This window comes from Oncorhynchus keta, chromosome 10 (genome assembly GCF_023373465.1).
Source record: "Oncorhynchus keta strain PuntledgeMale-10-30-2019 chromosome 10, Oket_V2, whole genome shotgun sequence".
In the NCBI taxonomy this organism is placed as follows: domain Eukaryota; kingdom Metazoa; phylum Chordata; class Actinopteri; order Salmoniformes; family Salmonidae; genus Oncorhynchus; species Oncorhynchus keta.
This window is the reverse complement of record NC_068430.1, coordinates 27,360,167-27,378,600: the sequence shown is the minus strand read 5'-3', so window position 1 is coordinate 27,378,600 and position 18,434 is coordinate 27,360,167. Positions and strand designations below refer to the sequence as shown.

At 42.8% G+C, this 18,434-nt stretch overlaps 1 protein-coding gene across 7 annotated transcripts in view; it reads left to right on the top strand.

Moving 5' to 3' along the window:
- Positions 1 to 18,434, top strand: part of LOC118388452 (polyhomeotic-like protein 2) — a 95,221-nt gene that overhangs the window by 61,275 nt on the left and 15,512 nt on the right. For 2 of the 7 annotated variants that reach the window (XM_035777555.2, XM_035777554.2), the window contains exons 2-7: positions 13,726 to 13,966; positions 14,977 to 15,135; positions 15,348 to 15,434; positions 15,539 to 15,706; positions 17,482 to 17,634; positions 17,907 to 18,189. In XM_035777555.2, coding sequence (XP_035633448.1) covers positions 13,784 to 13,966; positions 14,977 to 15,135; positions 15,348 to 15,434; positions 15,539 to 15,706; positions 17,482 to 17,634; positions 17,907 to 18,189 — 1,033 coding nt within the window. In that variant the 5' untranslated portion in view covers positions 13,726 to 13,783. Of the gene's footprint in view, positions 1 to 10,136; positions 10,261 to 13,725; positions 13,967 to 14,976; positions 15,136 to 15,347; positions 15,435 to 15,538; positions 15,707 to 17,481; positions 17,635 to 17,906; positions 18,190 to 18,434 lie in introns of those variants that run through there. The other 5 variants (XM_035777549.2, XM_035777553.2, XM_035777548.2 and 2 more) reach the window with 5 other exon arrangements.

The window sequence follows — 18,434 nt, the reverse complement described above, 5'->3', positions numbered from 1 at the left end:
TCATGACAAAAAACAAGGGCATAGCAGGCCAGTCACCCAGCTGCATTGAAGGTACAGTAGTTGACTGCTAAGAAAGCAAGTCAACCACCATCCCCAGGGTGGTCTTGTCATGCTCTCAGTTATGTCCAACCAGGGACAGGCTGGCCCACAGCTGGCAGAGTCTTGCTAAATGTCTTCTGATGAGCCCAGTGCTTTCAATCCTCTGTGCTCACTAGTCACTACCATTGCTCATGCCTGACCTATTTTTCCCTTTGTTGTTTAGTCCCACATAGGGGAACGATTCCTTTGAGATTGAGTCATAGAATAGTGTCTGGTTTGAACCATGCTGATAATCTGTGGCTTCGGGGGTGCTGTTTGATAGAGGTATTTATAGACTGGAGTAAGCGAGGAATGTTCAGTATGAGATTAGTTATGTGGTTTTGTTATTGAGGTTTACTGGGGGAGTCAGTAGGGTTTTAGCACCTAACAGCTGGGTGTAGTATTGTTCTAATTGAAGATGTAGAGAAAAGCAGAGAAAGAGCAGGCAGGTCCTCTGGGCTACATCTGGTGTGGGCGATTTTTTTGTTTGTTGTTGTTGGGCTGAACAGTATGGGCCCAAAAATCTAATAACGATAAAAATACTAGGGATGCACGATATGTATAGGTGAACATATCGGAATTGAACAATATTAGCTAAAAATGCCAACATCGGTATTGGCCCGATATCTAGTTTAACGTCAATGTTATAAACCGATGTCAACAGGACGTAATCACGCTACATAACATTTTGCGCTACACGTGCAACACAGCATTCCTAACCTAGCCCACAATGTCTGATGTGTGGATCGAGCAGTCAACAAGTCGAGCAGTCATTTGAAAGAGTAAGACATTTTCAGAGAGACAACTCAAATGCGAAATACATTAACGCCAAGATAATGGAATTCATTGCCCTTAATTAACAATTAGCCGTTCTCTGTCATGGGTGATGTTGGCTTTCGCCGATTGGTCGAGCACCGGTACACACTACAAAGTGCGCTATTTTCCAGATGTTGCTCCACCGGAACTACACAGTAATAGCGTCACTGCTATTAGCTTCACAACATGCATACTATGGAACACCGTTGGGTCATTGCATGTCAGAAAATATACAGTAGCACTGTCAAAGCTGTACAAAAAAGTCTGCAAACAAGTAAACACTTGCCACGAACTATGTGTTTACAGTATTTGACGTGTATCTTTTTTGACACGCTCAGACCCAAACGGCGTTCCATAGAAATCCAGGTTGAGAATGAAACGACTGAACAAATGAACAAGAAACAGCACAGCAAGTAAGTGAAAGAAATAGGTTTTTATTATGTTTTACTGGTAATGGGGACATATGTAAATGCCAACAAAATAACGTTTTGGCGTGTGTGTGTAACCTTTTATTTAACTAGGCAATTTAGTTAAGAACAAATTCTTATTTACAATGACGGCTTGGATTCGAACCAGGAACTGTAGTGACGCCTCTTGCACTGAGATGCAGTGCCTTAGACCGCTGTGTCCATGTGTGTGTGTTAACTATTTAACTGTACTAGAATGCTTAAAAGGGTGCTAAAATTGTAAATATCGGGTATTGGGTTTTTTTGCAAGGAAAATATTGGGTATCTGCCAAAAATGTCATATTGGTGCATCACTAAAAAATACATTTGAAAAAGATTGCGATTTGACTTGGGATTTAGATCAAAACACTAAGATGTTACATTTTTCTCTTGATTCATGTAACATATTCATGCTTTGCCTATTCTTTTATTTTGAACATACCGTAGCACAAACAACTTGCTGATCTAGGCCTATGGATCTAAGCCTAAATCAGCACTTGTCAGGCTGTAGCGAACTAGTGATTAACATCAGCGGGTAGCACAATTTTTTTTATGCCACAACTTTGTAAGAAAATACTAACTAACTAGCTATTTGCAGAGAGTAAGATACACAAACAAATAGTGTAAATATAGAACTCATATGGATTGTTGCATCTGTTGCATTGACCATGCACAGTGAATTTGGAACGGCAAGTGGTGGTGTTCGAGCAACTGCACTCCTTGATTGACAGGGGCGGGGCCTGGTGTGTGTAGGAAGTGGGAAGTGGGAGAGAGATGACTCAAGTAGCAAATGGAGTAAACAATTAAAGCGGACATTACGTGCGGCAGAGTGGCGTTTCAAAATATTGCAGATTCACAGCCTCTTGCAATATGGATATTGAATTTTCTATCTAAATTGGATTAATTGTGTAGCCTTACTGCCACACATCCTTAGTGAATGGGCCACGTGTGGCTAATTGTCAATACACACACACACACATCCACACTTATGAAGGCACACACAGCCACGAGTCATAGACACACACACACCTGGAAGGGGGCCAGACTCTCTTTGTAATGGCCTACTCAGCTGTGTAATAAAAGTCCATCCGAGTCAGACAGCTCAATTACACCCCAGATCGATCCGGCCTCTGGATCAAGGGAGACTTTCTCTCTCTTGTTACTATGGGGGATATACCATTTATACTGTTTCCTGGTGTATTGTTGTTTTTTTTGGGGGGGGGGCATCCCTACATTGTGGGGGTGCGTGCTACGCCACTGCTTATAACTATAAGTAGAACTCTAAGATGTGTCAAATACATTTTATCCACCTCAGGGCTCCAGCAATGCATTTGGTTTGCTAACATGCTAGCTAAGTGGCTAGATGTCAAGCTCAAGCTTCTTGGTTACAGCAGAGACATTCAATCCGCTCCTGGATCAAAGATCCCTGTTGCTTAAATTGTTTTGTATGTGAAATATAGCGCCCCTTGTGTGCACTTCTGGTTATACCGTACAGCCGGTATGGTACAGAAACAGTAAGACTATGAAAATCTGGATTTAAAAAAATAAAAAAAAAACTTTTATTTCACCTTTTATTTAACCAGGTAGGCCAGTTGACAGCAAGTTCTCATTTACAACTGTGACCTGGCCATGATAAATCAAAGCAGTAGGAAATGTGAGGTGCCTGTACTCTGCTGCGGAGTACAGAATGAGCGCAATCTTTCGGGCCGGACCCAAATTTTTATATATATATATTTTTTTTACACCTTTTTTTCCTCCCCAATTTCGTGGTATCCAATTGGTAGTAGTTACAGTCTTGTCTCATCGCTGCAACTCCCGTACGGACTTGGGAGAGGCGAAGGTCGAGAGCCATGTGTCCTCCGAAACACAAACCAACCAAGCCACACTGCTTCTTGACACAATGCACATCCAACCCGGAAGCCAGCCCTAGTGCGCGATGAGACAAGGATATCCCTGCCAGCCAAACCCTCCCTAACCCGGACGACACTGTGCCAATTGTGCGCCGCCACATGGGCCTCCCGGTCGCGGCCGGCTGCGACAGAGCCTGGGATCAAACCCAATCTCTGGTGGCACAGCTTGCTTTAGACCACTGCGCCACCCGGGAGGCCTCGGACCCAAGTTAATAGTTGATACGATGTTTCAAGTTCGTTGCAGACAGGCCATGTGTAGCCAATGTGATTTATAGGATTTTTTTTTTCAATATATTTTCTACCTGCAGGCTGCAATGTTTTTATTTGTTGGAGTTATGTAGGCTATTTTACAGGCTTGGCAGTGGCAATATAAGTTATTTTTTAGGTTAATTATTTTCATTTATATTTGGATAGAATTTTGATTAACTACATGACAATAATTTTGAGATATGAAGATGTTATTATACATTTAATGAAAATGTGCATATGAAAACCATAACTGGTTTGCAGATCGGTAAAAATGGAAAGCTAAATTGGCATTCAACATGAGAAAGGTTGCCAGTTGCCAAGTTCAGTTAAATAGTTAACACACACACATGGACACAGCAGTCTAAGGCACTGCATCTCAGTGCAAGAGGTGTCACTACAGTCCCTGGTAAGAATCCAGGCTGTATCACATCTGGCCGTAATTGTGAGTTCCATAGGGCTGGGCACAATTGGCCCAGCGTCGTCCGGGTGGGGTCGGGATAGGCCATCATTGTAAATAAGAATTTGTTCTTAACTGACTTCCCTAGTTAAATAAAGGTTACACACACCACACTGACCAAAAAGTAATTTTGTTGGCATTTACGTATGTCCCCATTACCAGTAAAACATCATCAAAACCTATTTCTTTCACTTGCTGTGCTGTTTCGTTGTTCAGTTGTTTCATTCTCAACCAGGATTTCATCATACATGTCAAGCAGTGAAGTTTCAGCTCTGTCTGTCCATGGCCTCTCTTCCTTGGTGCACACTGTCACTGTCCGTTTCCATCTTGTCCAGCTGTGTATGTAACATTTCAGGTAAACCCTGTTTTTTGTCTGCATCAAAGTAGCGGGCCTTGTACATAGCATTGAGCATGGTGACGACACAGTAAAGAGAGAATGCCAGCAGACGTTTCAATGTCATGACAGAGGATAGCACGTCTGCTGCAGGTGCAGTTGATGAGGTTATTTCTTGAGTCAGTTGTTCGAATGGAGCTAGCAAGTGTGTTCATGTTTCCAAGTTTCAAACCTGTTCTCAAATGCTATTAAAATGGCAGCAGCGGTATGACAACCAGCATATTCTTGAGCATGCAATACGACTTTCCTCAGTAGGAAATCCTCAACGACCCACTGTGCTGTCAGACTCAGCATGCTCATGGGGCTGATATCGTTGGTCCAAATGTCAGTCATGAAGCTAATAGCAGTGACGCTATTACTGTGTAACTCTGGTAGGGCAACATCTGAAAAATTGCGCACTTGGTAGTGTGTACCGGTGCTCAACCAGTCGGTGAAAGCTAACATCCCCCACGACAGAGAACAGTTGATTGTCAAGGGCAATGAATTCCATTGTCTTGGCGTTAATGTATTTCGCCTTGGAGTTGTCGCACTGAAATTGTCTTACTCTTTCAAATGACTGCTTGACTTGTTGCAGACATTGTGGGCTAGGTTAGGAATGCTTTGTTGCACGTCTAGCTCTAAATGTTATGCAGCGTCATTACGAGAGTTGCAGATTTTGGGGAATATTCAGGGGTGGAAACTTTCCGTGAGAATTAACGGGAATATATGGGAATTAACAGAAATATATGCAAATTCATATTAATACCGTTTAAATGTAATGTTTTTAGCATTGGATATATTTAACATATATGGAGACAGAAACATAATAATTTTACCTTATCCTAAGTAGACATAATTGCAAATGATTAAATCCTTCCAATAGAAAAAAATAATAATTTAGTTTCGAATTTTACTTTACTTAAATGAGTTGACTCTTCACATGGGATGATTTCACTGAACATCAAAAGAAAGGGAATATTGAATGATCCCCAATGATCCATCACATCTCCCCAAAACCTTTTCAACATACAGTTGAAATCGTTAGTTTACATGCACTTAGTTTGGAGTCATTAACTTGTTTTTCAACCACACCACACAATTCTTGTTAGCAAACTATAGTTTTGGCAAGTCAGTTAGGACATCTACTTTGTGCATGACACAAGTAATTTTTCCAACAATTGTTTACAGACAGATTATTTCACTTATAATTCACTGTATCACAATTCCAGTGGGTCAGAAGTTTACATACACTAAGTTGACTGCGCCTTTAAACAGCTTGGAACATTCCAGAAAATTATGTCATGGCTTTAGAAGCTTCTGATAGGCTAATTGACAACATTTGAGTCAATTGGAGGTGTACCTGTGTATGTATTTCAAGGCCTACCTTCAAACTCAGTGCCTTTTTTTATGGGAAAATCAAAAGAAATCAGCCAAGACCTAAAACAAAATTGTAGACCTCCACAAGTCTGGTTCATCCTTGGTAGCAATTTCCAAACGCCAAATTATCAGATAAATTGTCATTCCACATGAGAAAGGTTGCCGACTCCTCGTGTAGCTTATTACCGGAAGAATCTGAGTAACGGCAGAATCTACGAAAGGATTATTTCACTGAGATTGTCTCAACTCAGACAGGTGTCTCATGTGCCATAAAAATATATATAAACAACTGAGACATTAACTGAACATGTTCCACAGCCATGTGACTAACATAAATGGAACAATGTGTCCCTGAACAAAGATGGGGTTAAAATCAAAAGTAACAGTCAGTATCTGGTGTGGCCACCAGCTGCATGAAGTACTGCAGTGCATCTCCTCCTCATGGACTGCACCAGATTTGGCAGTTCTTGCTATGAGATGTTACCCCACTCTTCCACCAAGGCACCTGCAAGTTCCCGGACATTTCTGGGGGGGAATGGCCCTACCCCTCACCCTCCGATCCAACAGGTCCCAGACGTACTCAATGGGAATGAGATCCAGGCTCTTCGCTGGCCATGGCAGAACACTGACTTTCCTGTCTTGCAGAAAATTAAACACAGAACGAGCAGTATGGCTGGTGGCATTGTCATGCTGTACCACATGAGGGAGGAGGATATCTTCCCTGTAACGTACTGCGTTGAGATTGCCTGCAATGACAACAAGCTCAGTCTGATGATGCTGTGACACACCACCCCAGACCATGACGGACCCTCCACCTCCAAATTGATCCCGCTCCAGAGTACAGGCCTCGGTGTAACGCTCATTTCTTCGACAATAAACGCGAAGCCGACCATGATTCCTGGTGAGACAAAACCGCGACTTGTCAGTTAAGAGCACTTTTTGCCTACAAGCCCTCAGTCCAGCCTCTCTCGACCTATTATGGACAGTCTGAGCACTGATGGAGGGATTGTGCCTTCGTGGTGTAACTCGGGCAGTTGTTGTTGCCATCCTGTACCTGTCCCGCAGGTGTGATGTTCGGATGTACCGATCCTGTGCAGGTGTTGTTACACGTGGTCTGCCACTGCGAGGAAGATCAGCTGTCCGTCCTTTCTCCCTATAGCGCTGTCTTAGGCGTCTCACAGTACGGACAATGCAATTTATTGCCCTGGCAACATCTGCAGCCCCCATGCCTCCTTGCAGCATGCCTAAGGGTAGCCTAGTGGTTAGAGCGTTGGACTAGTAACCGAAAGGTTGCAAGTTCAAACCCCCGAGCTGACAAGGTACAAATCTGTCGTTCTGCCCCTGAACAGGCAGTTAACCCACTGTTCCCAGGCCATCATTGAAAATAAGAATTTGTTCTTAACTGACTTGCCTGGTTAAATAAAGGTAAAAAAAATAAAAAATAATTCACTCAGATGAGCAGGGACCCTGGGCATCTTTCTTTTGGTGTTTTTTTAGAGTCAGTAGAAAGGCCTCTTTAGTGTACTAAGTTTTTACAACTGTGACCTTAATGACCTACCGTCTGTCTTAACGACTGTTCCACAGGTGCATGTTCATTAATTGTTTATGGTTCATTGAACAAGTATGGGAAACAGTGTTTAAACCCTTTACAATGAAGATCTGTGAAGTTATTTGGATTTTTACAAATTATCTTTGAAAGACAGGGTCCAGAAAAAGGGATGTTACTCTTTTTGCTGAGTTTATTTATTTGCTACTGCTCGACAAAAAAAAATATTGGTCGACCAAACAATCGACCTGTCGACAAATTGGGGTCAGACCTAGTTGCACGTCCCTGATCACTCTTATTGAAGCAAAGAAAACACTGACTTTCAATATAAAACGCAACCCCTGTCAATACACAGCTGGACTGACCTGGTCCTGCTTTCTCCCGTTGTGCTATTTACAAACAAATACGTGACTGGCTCAACTGTTCTGGGGAACTACAGTAAGCTTCATAATGTAAAATAATGTGACAGGTGAAATGTAGAACGCAATCCGATGTATCTCTTAAACTTCTTAGGGCTGAGATCCCGTTAACGGGATCGATATGACAACAGCTAGTGAAAGTGCCGGTCGCCAAATTCAAAACAGAAATCTCATAATTAAAATTTCTCAAACATACAAGTATTTTATACCATTCTAAATGTAATCTTGTTGTTAATCCCACCACAGTGTCCGATTTCAAATAGGCTTTACAGCGAAAGCACCACAAACGATTATGTTAGGTCAGAGCCAAGTCACAGAAAAACAGAGTGGAGTCAGCCAAAGAGTGGAGTCACAAAAATCAGAAATAGAGAGAATTAATCACTAACTTTTGATAATCTTCATCAGATGACACTGATAGGACTTCATGTTACACAATACAGGTATGTTTTGTTCGATAAAGTTCATATTTATATAAAAAATATCTCGGTATACATTGGCGCGTTATGTTCAGTAGTTCCAAAAACATTTGGTGATTTTGCAGAGAGCCACATCAATTTACAGAAATACTCATTATAAATGTTGATGAAAATACAAGTGTTATACATGGAAATATAGTTTAACTTCTCCTTAATAAATGTATATGGCTAAGGTGTATGTAAACATCTGACGTCAACTGTACATGAGTATTCAGACCCTTTACTCAGCACATTGTTGAAGTTTCTTTGGCAGCGATTACAGCCTCGAGGCTTCTTGGGTATGACGCTACAAGCTTGGCACACCTGTATTTGGGGAGTTTCTACCAATTCCTCTCAGCAGATCCTCGCAAGCTCTGTCAGGTTGGATTGGGAGCGTTGCTGCACAGCTATTTTCAGGTCTCTCCAGAGATGTTCGATCCAGTCTCTGGCTAGGCCACTCAAGGACATTCAGACTTGTCCAGTGTTGTCTTAGCTGTGTGCTTAGGGTCGTTGTACTGTGTGAAGGTGAACCTTCACCCCAGCTGAGGTCCTGAGCACACTGGAACAGGTTTTCATTAAGGATCTCTCTGTACTTTGCTCTGTTCATCTTTGCCTGACTAGTCTCTCAGTCCCTGCCTGTGGAAAAACATCCACACAGCATGATGCAGACACCACCATGCTTCACCGTAGGGATGGTGCCGGGTTTCCTCCAGACGTGACACTTGGCACAGGCCAAAGAGTTCAATCTTGGTTTCATTAGATCAGAGAATCTTGTTTCTCATTGTCTGAGTCTTTAGGTGTCTTTTTGGCAAACTCCAAGCAGGCGTTTTTTGAGGAGTGGCTTCCGTCTGGGCACTCTACCATAAAGGCCTGATTGGTGGAGTGCTGCAGAGATGGTTGTCCTTCTGAAAGATTCTTCTCCACAGAGGAACTCTAGAGCTCTGTCAGTGACTATCGGGTTCTTGGTCACCTCCCTGACCAAGGCCCTTCTCCCCGATTGCCCAGTTTGGCCGGGCCGCCAGCCCTAGGAAGAGTCTTGGTGGTTCCAAACTTCTTCAATTTAAGATTGATGGAGGCCACTGTGTTTTTGGGACCTTCAATGCTGCAGAAATATTTTTGGTACCCTTCCCCAGATCTGTGCCTCGACACAATCCTGTCTCGGCGCTCTACGGACAATTCCTTCAACCTCATGGCTTAGTTTTTGCTCTGACATGCACTGTCAACTGTGGGACCTTACATAGACAGGTGTGTGCCTTTCCAAATCCAGTCCAATTAATTGAATTTACCACAGGTGGAGTCCAATCAAGTTGTAGAAACTTCTCAAGGATGATCAATGGAAACAGGATGCACCTGAGCTCAATATCGAGTCTCATAGCAAAGGGTCTGAATACTTATGTAAAGGTATTTCTGTTTTAAAACCTGTTTTCGCTTTGTCATTATGGGGTGTTATGTGTAAATTATGAAGAAAAAATATATTTAATACATTTTATAATAAGGCTGAAACGTAACAAAATATGGAAAAAGTCAAGGGGTCTGCATACTTTCCGAAGGCATTGTATATGACCCTATCCTGAATGTTCATGTGTAGACTACAATGTATGCTTATAGACTGATATGTTATAGCCTAACTAATGTCCTAATGCAATAATAACAGATTGAATAACATTTTCTGTAAAATACATAGATAGCTCTATACATTTACAGATTGAGTTTTGTGCTTATCCAATATGATTTTGGTGATGGTTTGGCTATTATATGACCGAGGCTTCATGCTACCATATTCAGTATTCTGGCAGGGGGAGGGTAGAGGGTGAAATCATTATCATCATCTTCATTAGAGGGGGTCCTTCTGACCAATCAGCATACTGCACTGCACTGGGATTCCATAGGCACCCAGTTGACTGTCGCTAGGATACCTCATAATCAGGAGGAAGGCAGGGGCCTGGTTGGCAGGCTGTGTCTGTGTTGATGTTGGGATGGGGAGCGGAGTGTTAGTAGGGATAGAGAGAGAGAGGCTAATGTTTGAATCCACCACACAGACATAGGCAGACAAAGAGGAGCAGCATCCTACAGGACCAGGGTCCCGGGGGATGGGGCATCACACTCCTGCAGCACGCTGGGGGGCCCAGAGGAGGTAGGAGCATTGGGGGCGTTGTCTCTGCAGCACCCCTTGTTCTATTATACCCATGAAGCCTTTCTAAAAGCCATTGATGTACATTAGCTGTGCTCTTTTACTATATTGATCCCGATAATTTGACTAATGCATTTTGTGGTGTGTGTGTATATATATATATATATTATATATATATAAATAGAAATAATTTGTGTCAACACAAACCGTCCTGGTCCTCGTTAAGTGATGGGGGCTACTGCTCTTACTGCACTTAGCTCTGTAGAGACAAATGCAAATTGACACCAGACTCTCATTTTGGTTTGGAATGACAAGAGCAAGCCTATGAATCCAATAGCATATTTGTTATAGCTCTGTGTCTAGAGATTTGGTTTGCGATACAGCCCACTCCTAGTGTAGCCCTGTGCTCTCAACAACGTGACCCAGTACAGGATTCCTGCTGCCTGCCAGTTGTGGGGGAGTAGGGTTCCATGACTGATGGATGAGTGATTCCTCTTGGAGAAACAGGGACAGCAGGTTTGCCAGAAAAGGCAATAAGTCTGAGGCTGTTCCCTACACCATGATGAAGAGAACAATGCTTTGTTCGATCCAAAATCCCTGTGTAACCAGACTAGATGTCAGGCATAACTCTCTCTCTGGAGCAGGCTTAATTATAGGGGGTACATCCAGATGTGAAATAATGCTCTCAATGATTGGAATTTTTGGCAGCATAATGCTTTTGTATTGTATAGCCATGGATAACCAGTAACTGTGTGATGCTGTGTGTTGGAGTTAGTCTGGTTGTGCATGAGGTTGTAATACACAGTACCAGACTTTATGGTGGAACAAGGTGAGGTTTGTCATCACTCAATGTTTCTTAACCTACAGTGCACTGTATGCTACAGCTTGCCTGAATCCACTGAAAGTAGAATTAAAAGGAGGGGAGAGAAAATAGCTTAAGAATTGCAGCATCGCTGTTAAAGATCTTATTAAATTATTTCCATCACAACCCTCCCCCAACCACTCACACAGTCAAAATCCACAATACATTCCAAAAACTCAATCTCATCCCTAGGTTCTCTTTTTTCCAGTCCACCTTCCTCCCAGCGTTCTTAACCCCGTCAGCTGTTCTGCTCTCTCAGCCCATCCATCTCATCTGCCCAGTCTACTGAACCTCACTTCCTCTGCTAATGGGGCAGCAGAGCACTAGGGTGACAGTCAGTCACTGGGATGCTCTAGAGTCAACTACGAATCTGTTCATTCACACGTGTTGAAGTTTGAAGACAGAAAAGGGTTCAGCAGCCAAAAGTCTAATAAAAGAGTGATTGGAGTAGATACAGTATAGGTGTACTTTAACTGTCATTTAAGTACTTATGTTGTCAGTCCAGCTGTGATTAGATACACCCTTCTTTCACTTAAATATGTCACTGGAATTCATTATCTTTCAGAACTTGCATTTTTCTGCCACTACCAAATTGGATTTAATGCTCACCATTAGACATGTTGAATTAAGTGGGCTATTGTTGTGGTAATCTGAGAATGGCGTGGGTTTAGTTTATTTTTAAAAGGCCCTTGAAACTCAGTTCCTCTTCTCTGTTATGAATTTCAATACGAAAACAAAACTGCCTTCATTCACCAGATAGTTACGGGCATTTGTATTGATGAAAACCTACACGTCCTCTTGTCTGTCACGAATGTTGAATAAAATTAAGTTGCCTATTGTCCATGGGGTTGGTTCTTATATAGGTCGGAATTTGAGATAGAATATCCAAAGGAACATAATAATAAACCAACTTTCCAAACGTGGGTCTGCTGCACTCTCTTCCTCTGTTAAAGTAAAAGTCCCCCACAAGTTATCGCTTGCTTGTGCACATAAGGAGCACGTGCATTACTTTTATTTTGACATTTGTTGAAGCAGAGAGTAGGTGATATGCAATGCACCTGCTGCAAACCCACGTTTATTTAAGTTCCTTTGGATATTTTGTCAAAGTCCACCCTATATAAGAACCAACCGCATGGCAATCGGCGGAATAAGTTCAAATGGAATTGTATTCAACATTCGTGACACAGTGGACGTGAAGCTAGCTTTCCTGTTTTGACAATAGCTTTTTGCGTGCTGATGTCCAAGAGATAGCATCGGTGCATCACGCCTGAGTGTGATGGGGCCTGTGGCGATGTGGACTGCAGCCAGCTAGTTATCTAGTTTCCTAACTCACTCATTCTCCTCTATTCCCCATTCATGGACCAAAACATAAGTGCCTGAATATGACCTGCTCATTTTTTATTTAGCTAGCTAGTGTTCTTGATACTGTGTAACATTGTTATGTTAATGTTCAAAATCGCTATGAAGGCCAAGTATGCATATCATCACCCTTGCAAGATGCTTTTAGCAACGCTGGTATATTGACACTAGCGTTGTTGGGAATTGGGTTGCAAAAAAACCTTAACAGACGGCAGGAAGCCAGAAGTTATATAACATTTAATTTCAACTTACTCTGCCGGTGGTCTGGATGGTTGGTCCTTATAACCAGGGAATTAGAGACAAAATATCTAAAGGAACGTATTAATAAAAATACTTTCTAAACGTGTGTCTGTTGGATTATTGTGGGTCTGTTTTATTTTGACATGAGGTAAACAGAAGAAGTGGGTCAACAACAGATCCACTTTTGGAAAGTCTTTAATAATACGTTCCCTTTAGGCATTTTGTGTCAAATTCTGCTTGGCCTTCATAGCGACATTAGACATTAACAACGATGTTACACAGTATAAAGAACATTAGCTAGCTAAATAAAAAATATGGGCAGGGGATATTCAGGCAGTTATGTTTATTGAATGTGTATTGGTAAATATGATTACTGAAGGCCTAAATATTAGCTGTACATTGAGATATTTCCTGTTTACAATTTAATGTTTATAATTAAAATTGAGGTACTTGAAGCTCACCTGTTTTGAAGTCTGAGTTTAATTTACCCCTTTTATTGGACCAAGAGGCATTGTTCAGGGAAGGGATAGGCAATTGAATTGTTTTCAGTCTGCTGAGGTTGTGAAACAAAGAGGGGCTATATTCCTAATGAACAATGTCATTGTAAGCTGTGCCATGTCTCTTATGCATTTGTATTTAGCTGTCTAGGGATCTTAAAGTTAATTCAGCAAAAACATATTTGTAACTCAATTTCCTTTTTGTTTTGTGTACATAGTTTGGTATTTTCATCATTCACTAATGTTATATGGACATCCTTTATTCCTGCACCTGTAAATAACCCATTCTGTCTCATTTTAGCACATACTGAAATAAGACAAGTATGTATACACAATGATACATTGTATATCGCCTTAGGAGCGTCATGTCATGCTTATATAAGCTTATAGGCTTTAGGGATGCTTTCTTAAGTTATACTGAGTGGGCTTACATAGTGACTGTCATGAACATGGCCCAATATGTCTGAGCCCTATGGCTTCATTTTAACGTCCCTGTTTCCTGTCTTGTAGGTTCAGGAGAGCTTGTCCAAAGGGCAGCAGGGGAAGGGCCAAACGAGGAGAGGGCACCATGGACATTGAGCAGGGGCCTCCAGCCTCTACTGCCAGCAGCACTGGAGCCACTGCCACCAGTACCAGTACGACCAGTAGCAGCACTACCACCAGCAGCAACAGCACAGGAAGGCAGGCTGTGCCTCAGATCTCTGTGTACAGCGGGATTCCTGACAGGCAGACGGTTCAGGTAAACTTCAGGGTAAAAAAAACATGCCAGTCCAGTGTGACACAAACCCACATACACGTATTTTGCATAAACCGTTTTCTCCATTTGCGTTCCCTGCAATAATGAAATTGTCATTGCCCTACTGCCATCTGCTGGTTAAACCACGCATGCACTGTAAATCGACCAGTATTGTACTGAGCTCACTATGGAATTTACTACAATGCTTATAATAAACCAGACTATTATTACATTTAGACGAAGGTGCAATTTGATAATGTTTTCGCATTGTTATTTGATGTAGTACACTGGCATCATGTAATCTATCATTACTGACGACAGCAGATCAGGGTTGCTATGGTTCCAGACTCTGTCCTCTGCTATTTGACCATTGACCAATGTGAAACCCAGCTTGGATTAGGCTCTCAGTTCACCATCCTCTTAAAGGGTGACTGACAGATCTTAGGTCTCTTCTATCCTTTCTTTCTAATGCATGCGCTCATCTGCCCGTAGGGAACTAGCAGCATTGTCATTACCGGCCTACTTAACATAGTGCAAGGCTTGTCATTTGGGCTCAATAAGAGAGAAGTGAATGGATGTTCATCACAATCTCCGCCCTCTTTTCTCCCTTGGAAGCTTAGGTCAAAGAAGCTCTATTAGGCTATTTGCTCTGGGTCAATCCATCTCTCATGTTGCTTTGGCAACTATGCTGAGGTTGTCAGTAAAAAAATGTATCATGAAAATTGAAGAAAATATGTGCTCAAGGCCATAGGGGTGAGCATAGGATGCAAGTAAGTCCATTTACAATGTGCAGGGGGTGCAGGAGTGAGGCTGTTCTCCCTATATGAGAAGCACATTTTGCAACGGGGACCAATATAACTTAGGAATCTCCCATACCTGCTTTTCAATGGCTCAGTAAAAACAGTGCAATTGGGACTTATTTTTTTCAGAGCATTACTCCAACCCAGTAAAAGTCATTTTTAGAGCCTGTTGTTGAGAATATTACCCCAACTGCTAACCTGTCTCTTTCTCCCTGTGTACTTAAGGTGATCCAGCAGGCATTGCACCGGCAGCCCAACACGGCTGCGCAGTACCTGCAGCAGATGTACGCAGCGCAGCAGCAGCACCTCATGCTGCAGACAGCAGCCCTCCAGCAGCAGCACCTGAGCAATGCACAGCTCCAGAGCCTAGCCGCCGTACAGCAGGTGAGCACTGGAGACACAAGAGACTGTTAAACTGGCTAATTAAACAGGCCGCCAACCAGCTGTGTTAGGATTTTACCAAAGACGTGAGATAAGGTCAGTGCTGGGGTTAGGGTTCTGAAAGTTTAGTTAGTAAATCTAACAGTTATCTTCAGATTAAGAGAAATATACTGTAAGTGTTGATCCCCTAACTGTTCTCACCTGTCATGCCACAGGCCAGTATTGCGGCAGGAAGGCAGAGCTCCACCCAAAATGGCACTTCATCCCAGCAAACAGGATCATCCCAGGCCACAGTGAGTGCAGTGAGTTATGTCTAGTAACTTCGGGGCCGGGTTCATAGATGTGTAATGTTTTTGTTGTTGGTGATGTTCTGTAATCCTTTCTGTCTTCTCTGTCCTTTCCCCAGATTAACCTGACCACGTCCCCGGCTGCAGCCCAGCTGATCAGCCGAACCCAGAGTGTTAGCTCCGCCCCAGCCGGCAGCATCTCCCAGCAGGCCGTGCTCCTGGGCAGCACGTCCAGCCCCACCACCCTCACTGCCAGTCAGGCTCATATGTACCTGCGTGCCCAGATGGTAAATCCCCAGGAGCATGCCCAATGGCACACACTAGCTGGCTTAGCCAAACATCTGGAGGCTTCGTGTGATGGAAGTGTTTGTGTGTGCTGTTTGTGTCACCGCTGTTGGAAGGAGTGTAGTAGGAAGGTTGTCCTGCATCTCAAACTGAATCAATTCAGTCTGATTACATCACATTTTTTAAAGAGTTTTGGACACATGATGCATGGGGAGAGTGAGTGTGAAAGAAAACGACAGAGAAAAATCAGCTGCTTACAGTATTCTTTTTCTGTGCCCAAACCCATAGAGGAATTGTCTACATATACAGTACCAGTCAAGTTTGGACACCTCCTCATTCAAAGGTTTTTCTTTATTTTTACTATTTTCTACATTGTAGAATAATAGTGAAGACATCAAAACTAGAAAATAACACATGGAATCGTGTAATAACACCCCAAAATTTAAACAAATCAAAATAGATTTGAGATTCTTTAAAGTAGCCACCCTTTGCCTTGATGACAGTTTTGCACACTCTTGGCATTCTCTCAACCAGCTTCATGAGGAATGCTTTTCCAACAGTCTTGAAGGAGTTCCCACATATGCTTGTTGGCTGCTTTTCCTTCACTCTGTGGTCCAACTCATCCCAAACCATCTCAGTTGGGTTGAGGTCGGGTGATTGTGGAGGCCAGGTCATCTGATGCAGCACTCCATTCCTCTCTTTCTTGGTCAAATAGCCATTACACAGACTGGAAGTGTTTTATGGGTCATTGTCCTGTGAAAAACTAATGATAGTCCCACAAAGTGCAAACCAGATGGGATGGTGTATCGCTGCATAATGGCTGTGGTAGCCATGCTGGTTAAGTGTGTCTTAAATTCTAAATAAATCACACAGTGTCACCAGCAAAGCACCCCCACCACACCTCATCCATGCTCCATGGTGAGAACCATCATCCGTTCACCTAGTCTGCTTCTCACAAAGACACGGTGGTTGGAACCAAAAATCTCACATTTGGACTCATACTAAAGGACAAATTTCCACTGGTCTAATGTCCATTGCTTGTGTTTCTTGGCCCAAGCAAGTCTCTTCTTATTATTGGTGTCCTTTAGTAGTGGTTTCTTTGCAGCAGTTCGACCATGAATGCCTGATTCACGCAGTCTCCTATGAACAGTTGATGTTGAATGTGTCAGGTTACTTGAACTCTGTGATGCATTTATTTGGGCAGCAATCTGAGTAACTCTGTGTCTTCCTGTCATGAGAGCCAGTTTCATCATAGCGCTTGATGGTTTTTGCGACTGCACTTGAAGAAACTTTCAAGGTTCTTGAAATGTTCCGCATTGACTAATCTTCATGTCTTAAAGTAATGATAGACTGTCGTTTCCCTTCGCTTATTTGAACTGTTCTTGACATTCTTTGGACTTTGTCTTTTAACAAATAGGGCTATCTTCTGTATACCACCCCTACCTTGGCACAACACAACTGATTGTTTCAAATTCATTAAGAAGGATAGAAAATCAACAATGAACTTTTAACAGGGCACACATGTTAATTGAAATGCATTCCTCATGAAGCTGGTTGAGAGAATGCCAAGAGTGCAAAGCTGTCATCAAGGCAAAGGGTGGTTACTTTGAAGAATCTCACATTTGTTTAACACTTTTTTGGTTACTACATGATTTCATAGTTTTGATGTCTTTGCTATTATTCTGCAGTGTAGAAAATGGTAAAAGTAAAGAACATCCCAATGAGTAGGTGTGTCCAAACTTTTGACTGGTACTGTATGTTGGTGTGTGATTTTCAGGCACAGCAAAGCAACCTTGTGCAAGTAGCTAGGAGCCTAGGCCGTGCTGTTCCTTTGTCCCCCCAGCTCATCTTCACACCTACGGCCACAGTGACTGCAGTCCAGTCTGAGAGCTCCACGCAGTCCTCTGGACAACAGTCTGCCCCCTCACAGGTACCCTATTATTATCTCAACTATAGGCTAATACCATACACACAGTTGCTGTAGTAACTGCACTAGATGGCATGTAATATCAGCACAGTGAACCATAATTCATACAGGTGGATAGCAGATGCATTATGTTTACAGTTATGCTGTGATAACGAATTTAGTCTAAAAAAGTGCATTTCTCACTAATTCTGGAAACACTTGACTGTGGGGCACCCCACCTCTCTTGCCCAAGGCCATGTGTCATTGCCTCCAGCACCTGACCTCTGTCTTTTCAGGTCCAGAACCTGGCTATCCGTAGCCAGCAGGGGGCGACCATGTCCTCCTTTCAAACACATAACCTCCAGGCCCTCAGCCTAAAGCAGACCCCTGTCGCCATCCAGCCCTCTCCCCTGCTCAAAAACCCCAGCCAGGGGAGCCGGGGCTCTGGGGGGAAGGGCAGCTCATCCGACGTCCCCTTAGATGGGAGCAAGAAGGGGGAGAGCATTGTGACGGAGGTGTGCGCTATAAACATGAGTCGCAGCATCACAGCTTTGAGTGGCCAGCCTCTCAGCACTCCAGGTATGTATCAACCCAACGTTCGCTAGCTTCTACAGACACTGGCTTTCATATTATTTCATGAAGTTGACCCATTCCCCGCTTGGAGATTTAGGCAGGTTTGCTGAAATTATGTATTATTTTTTGTCCAGCATCACTAAATCCATTGGCTGTTGTGAGAAGGCATCATTTTGCTGAGCTCCTTGATGACACTGAATACACTGCCCCTGTGACTGTTTGTAGTAAGCTAGCTAGATGTCAAGTGGCTA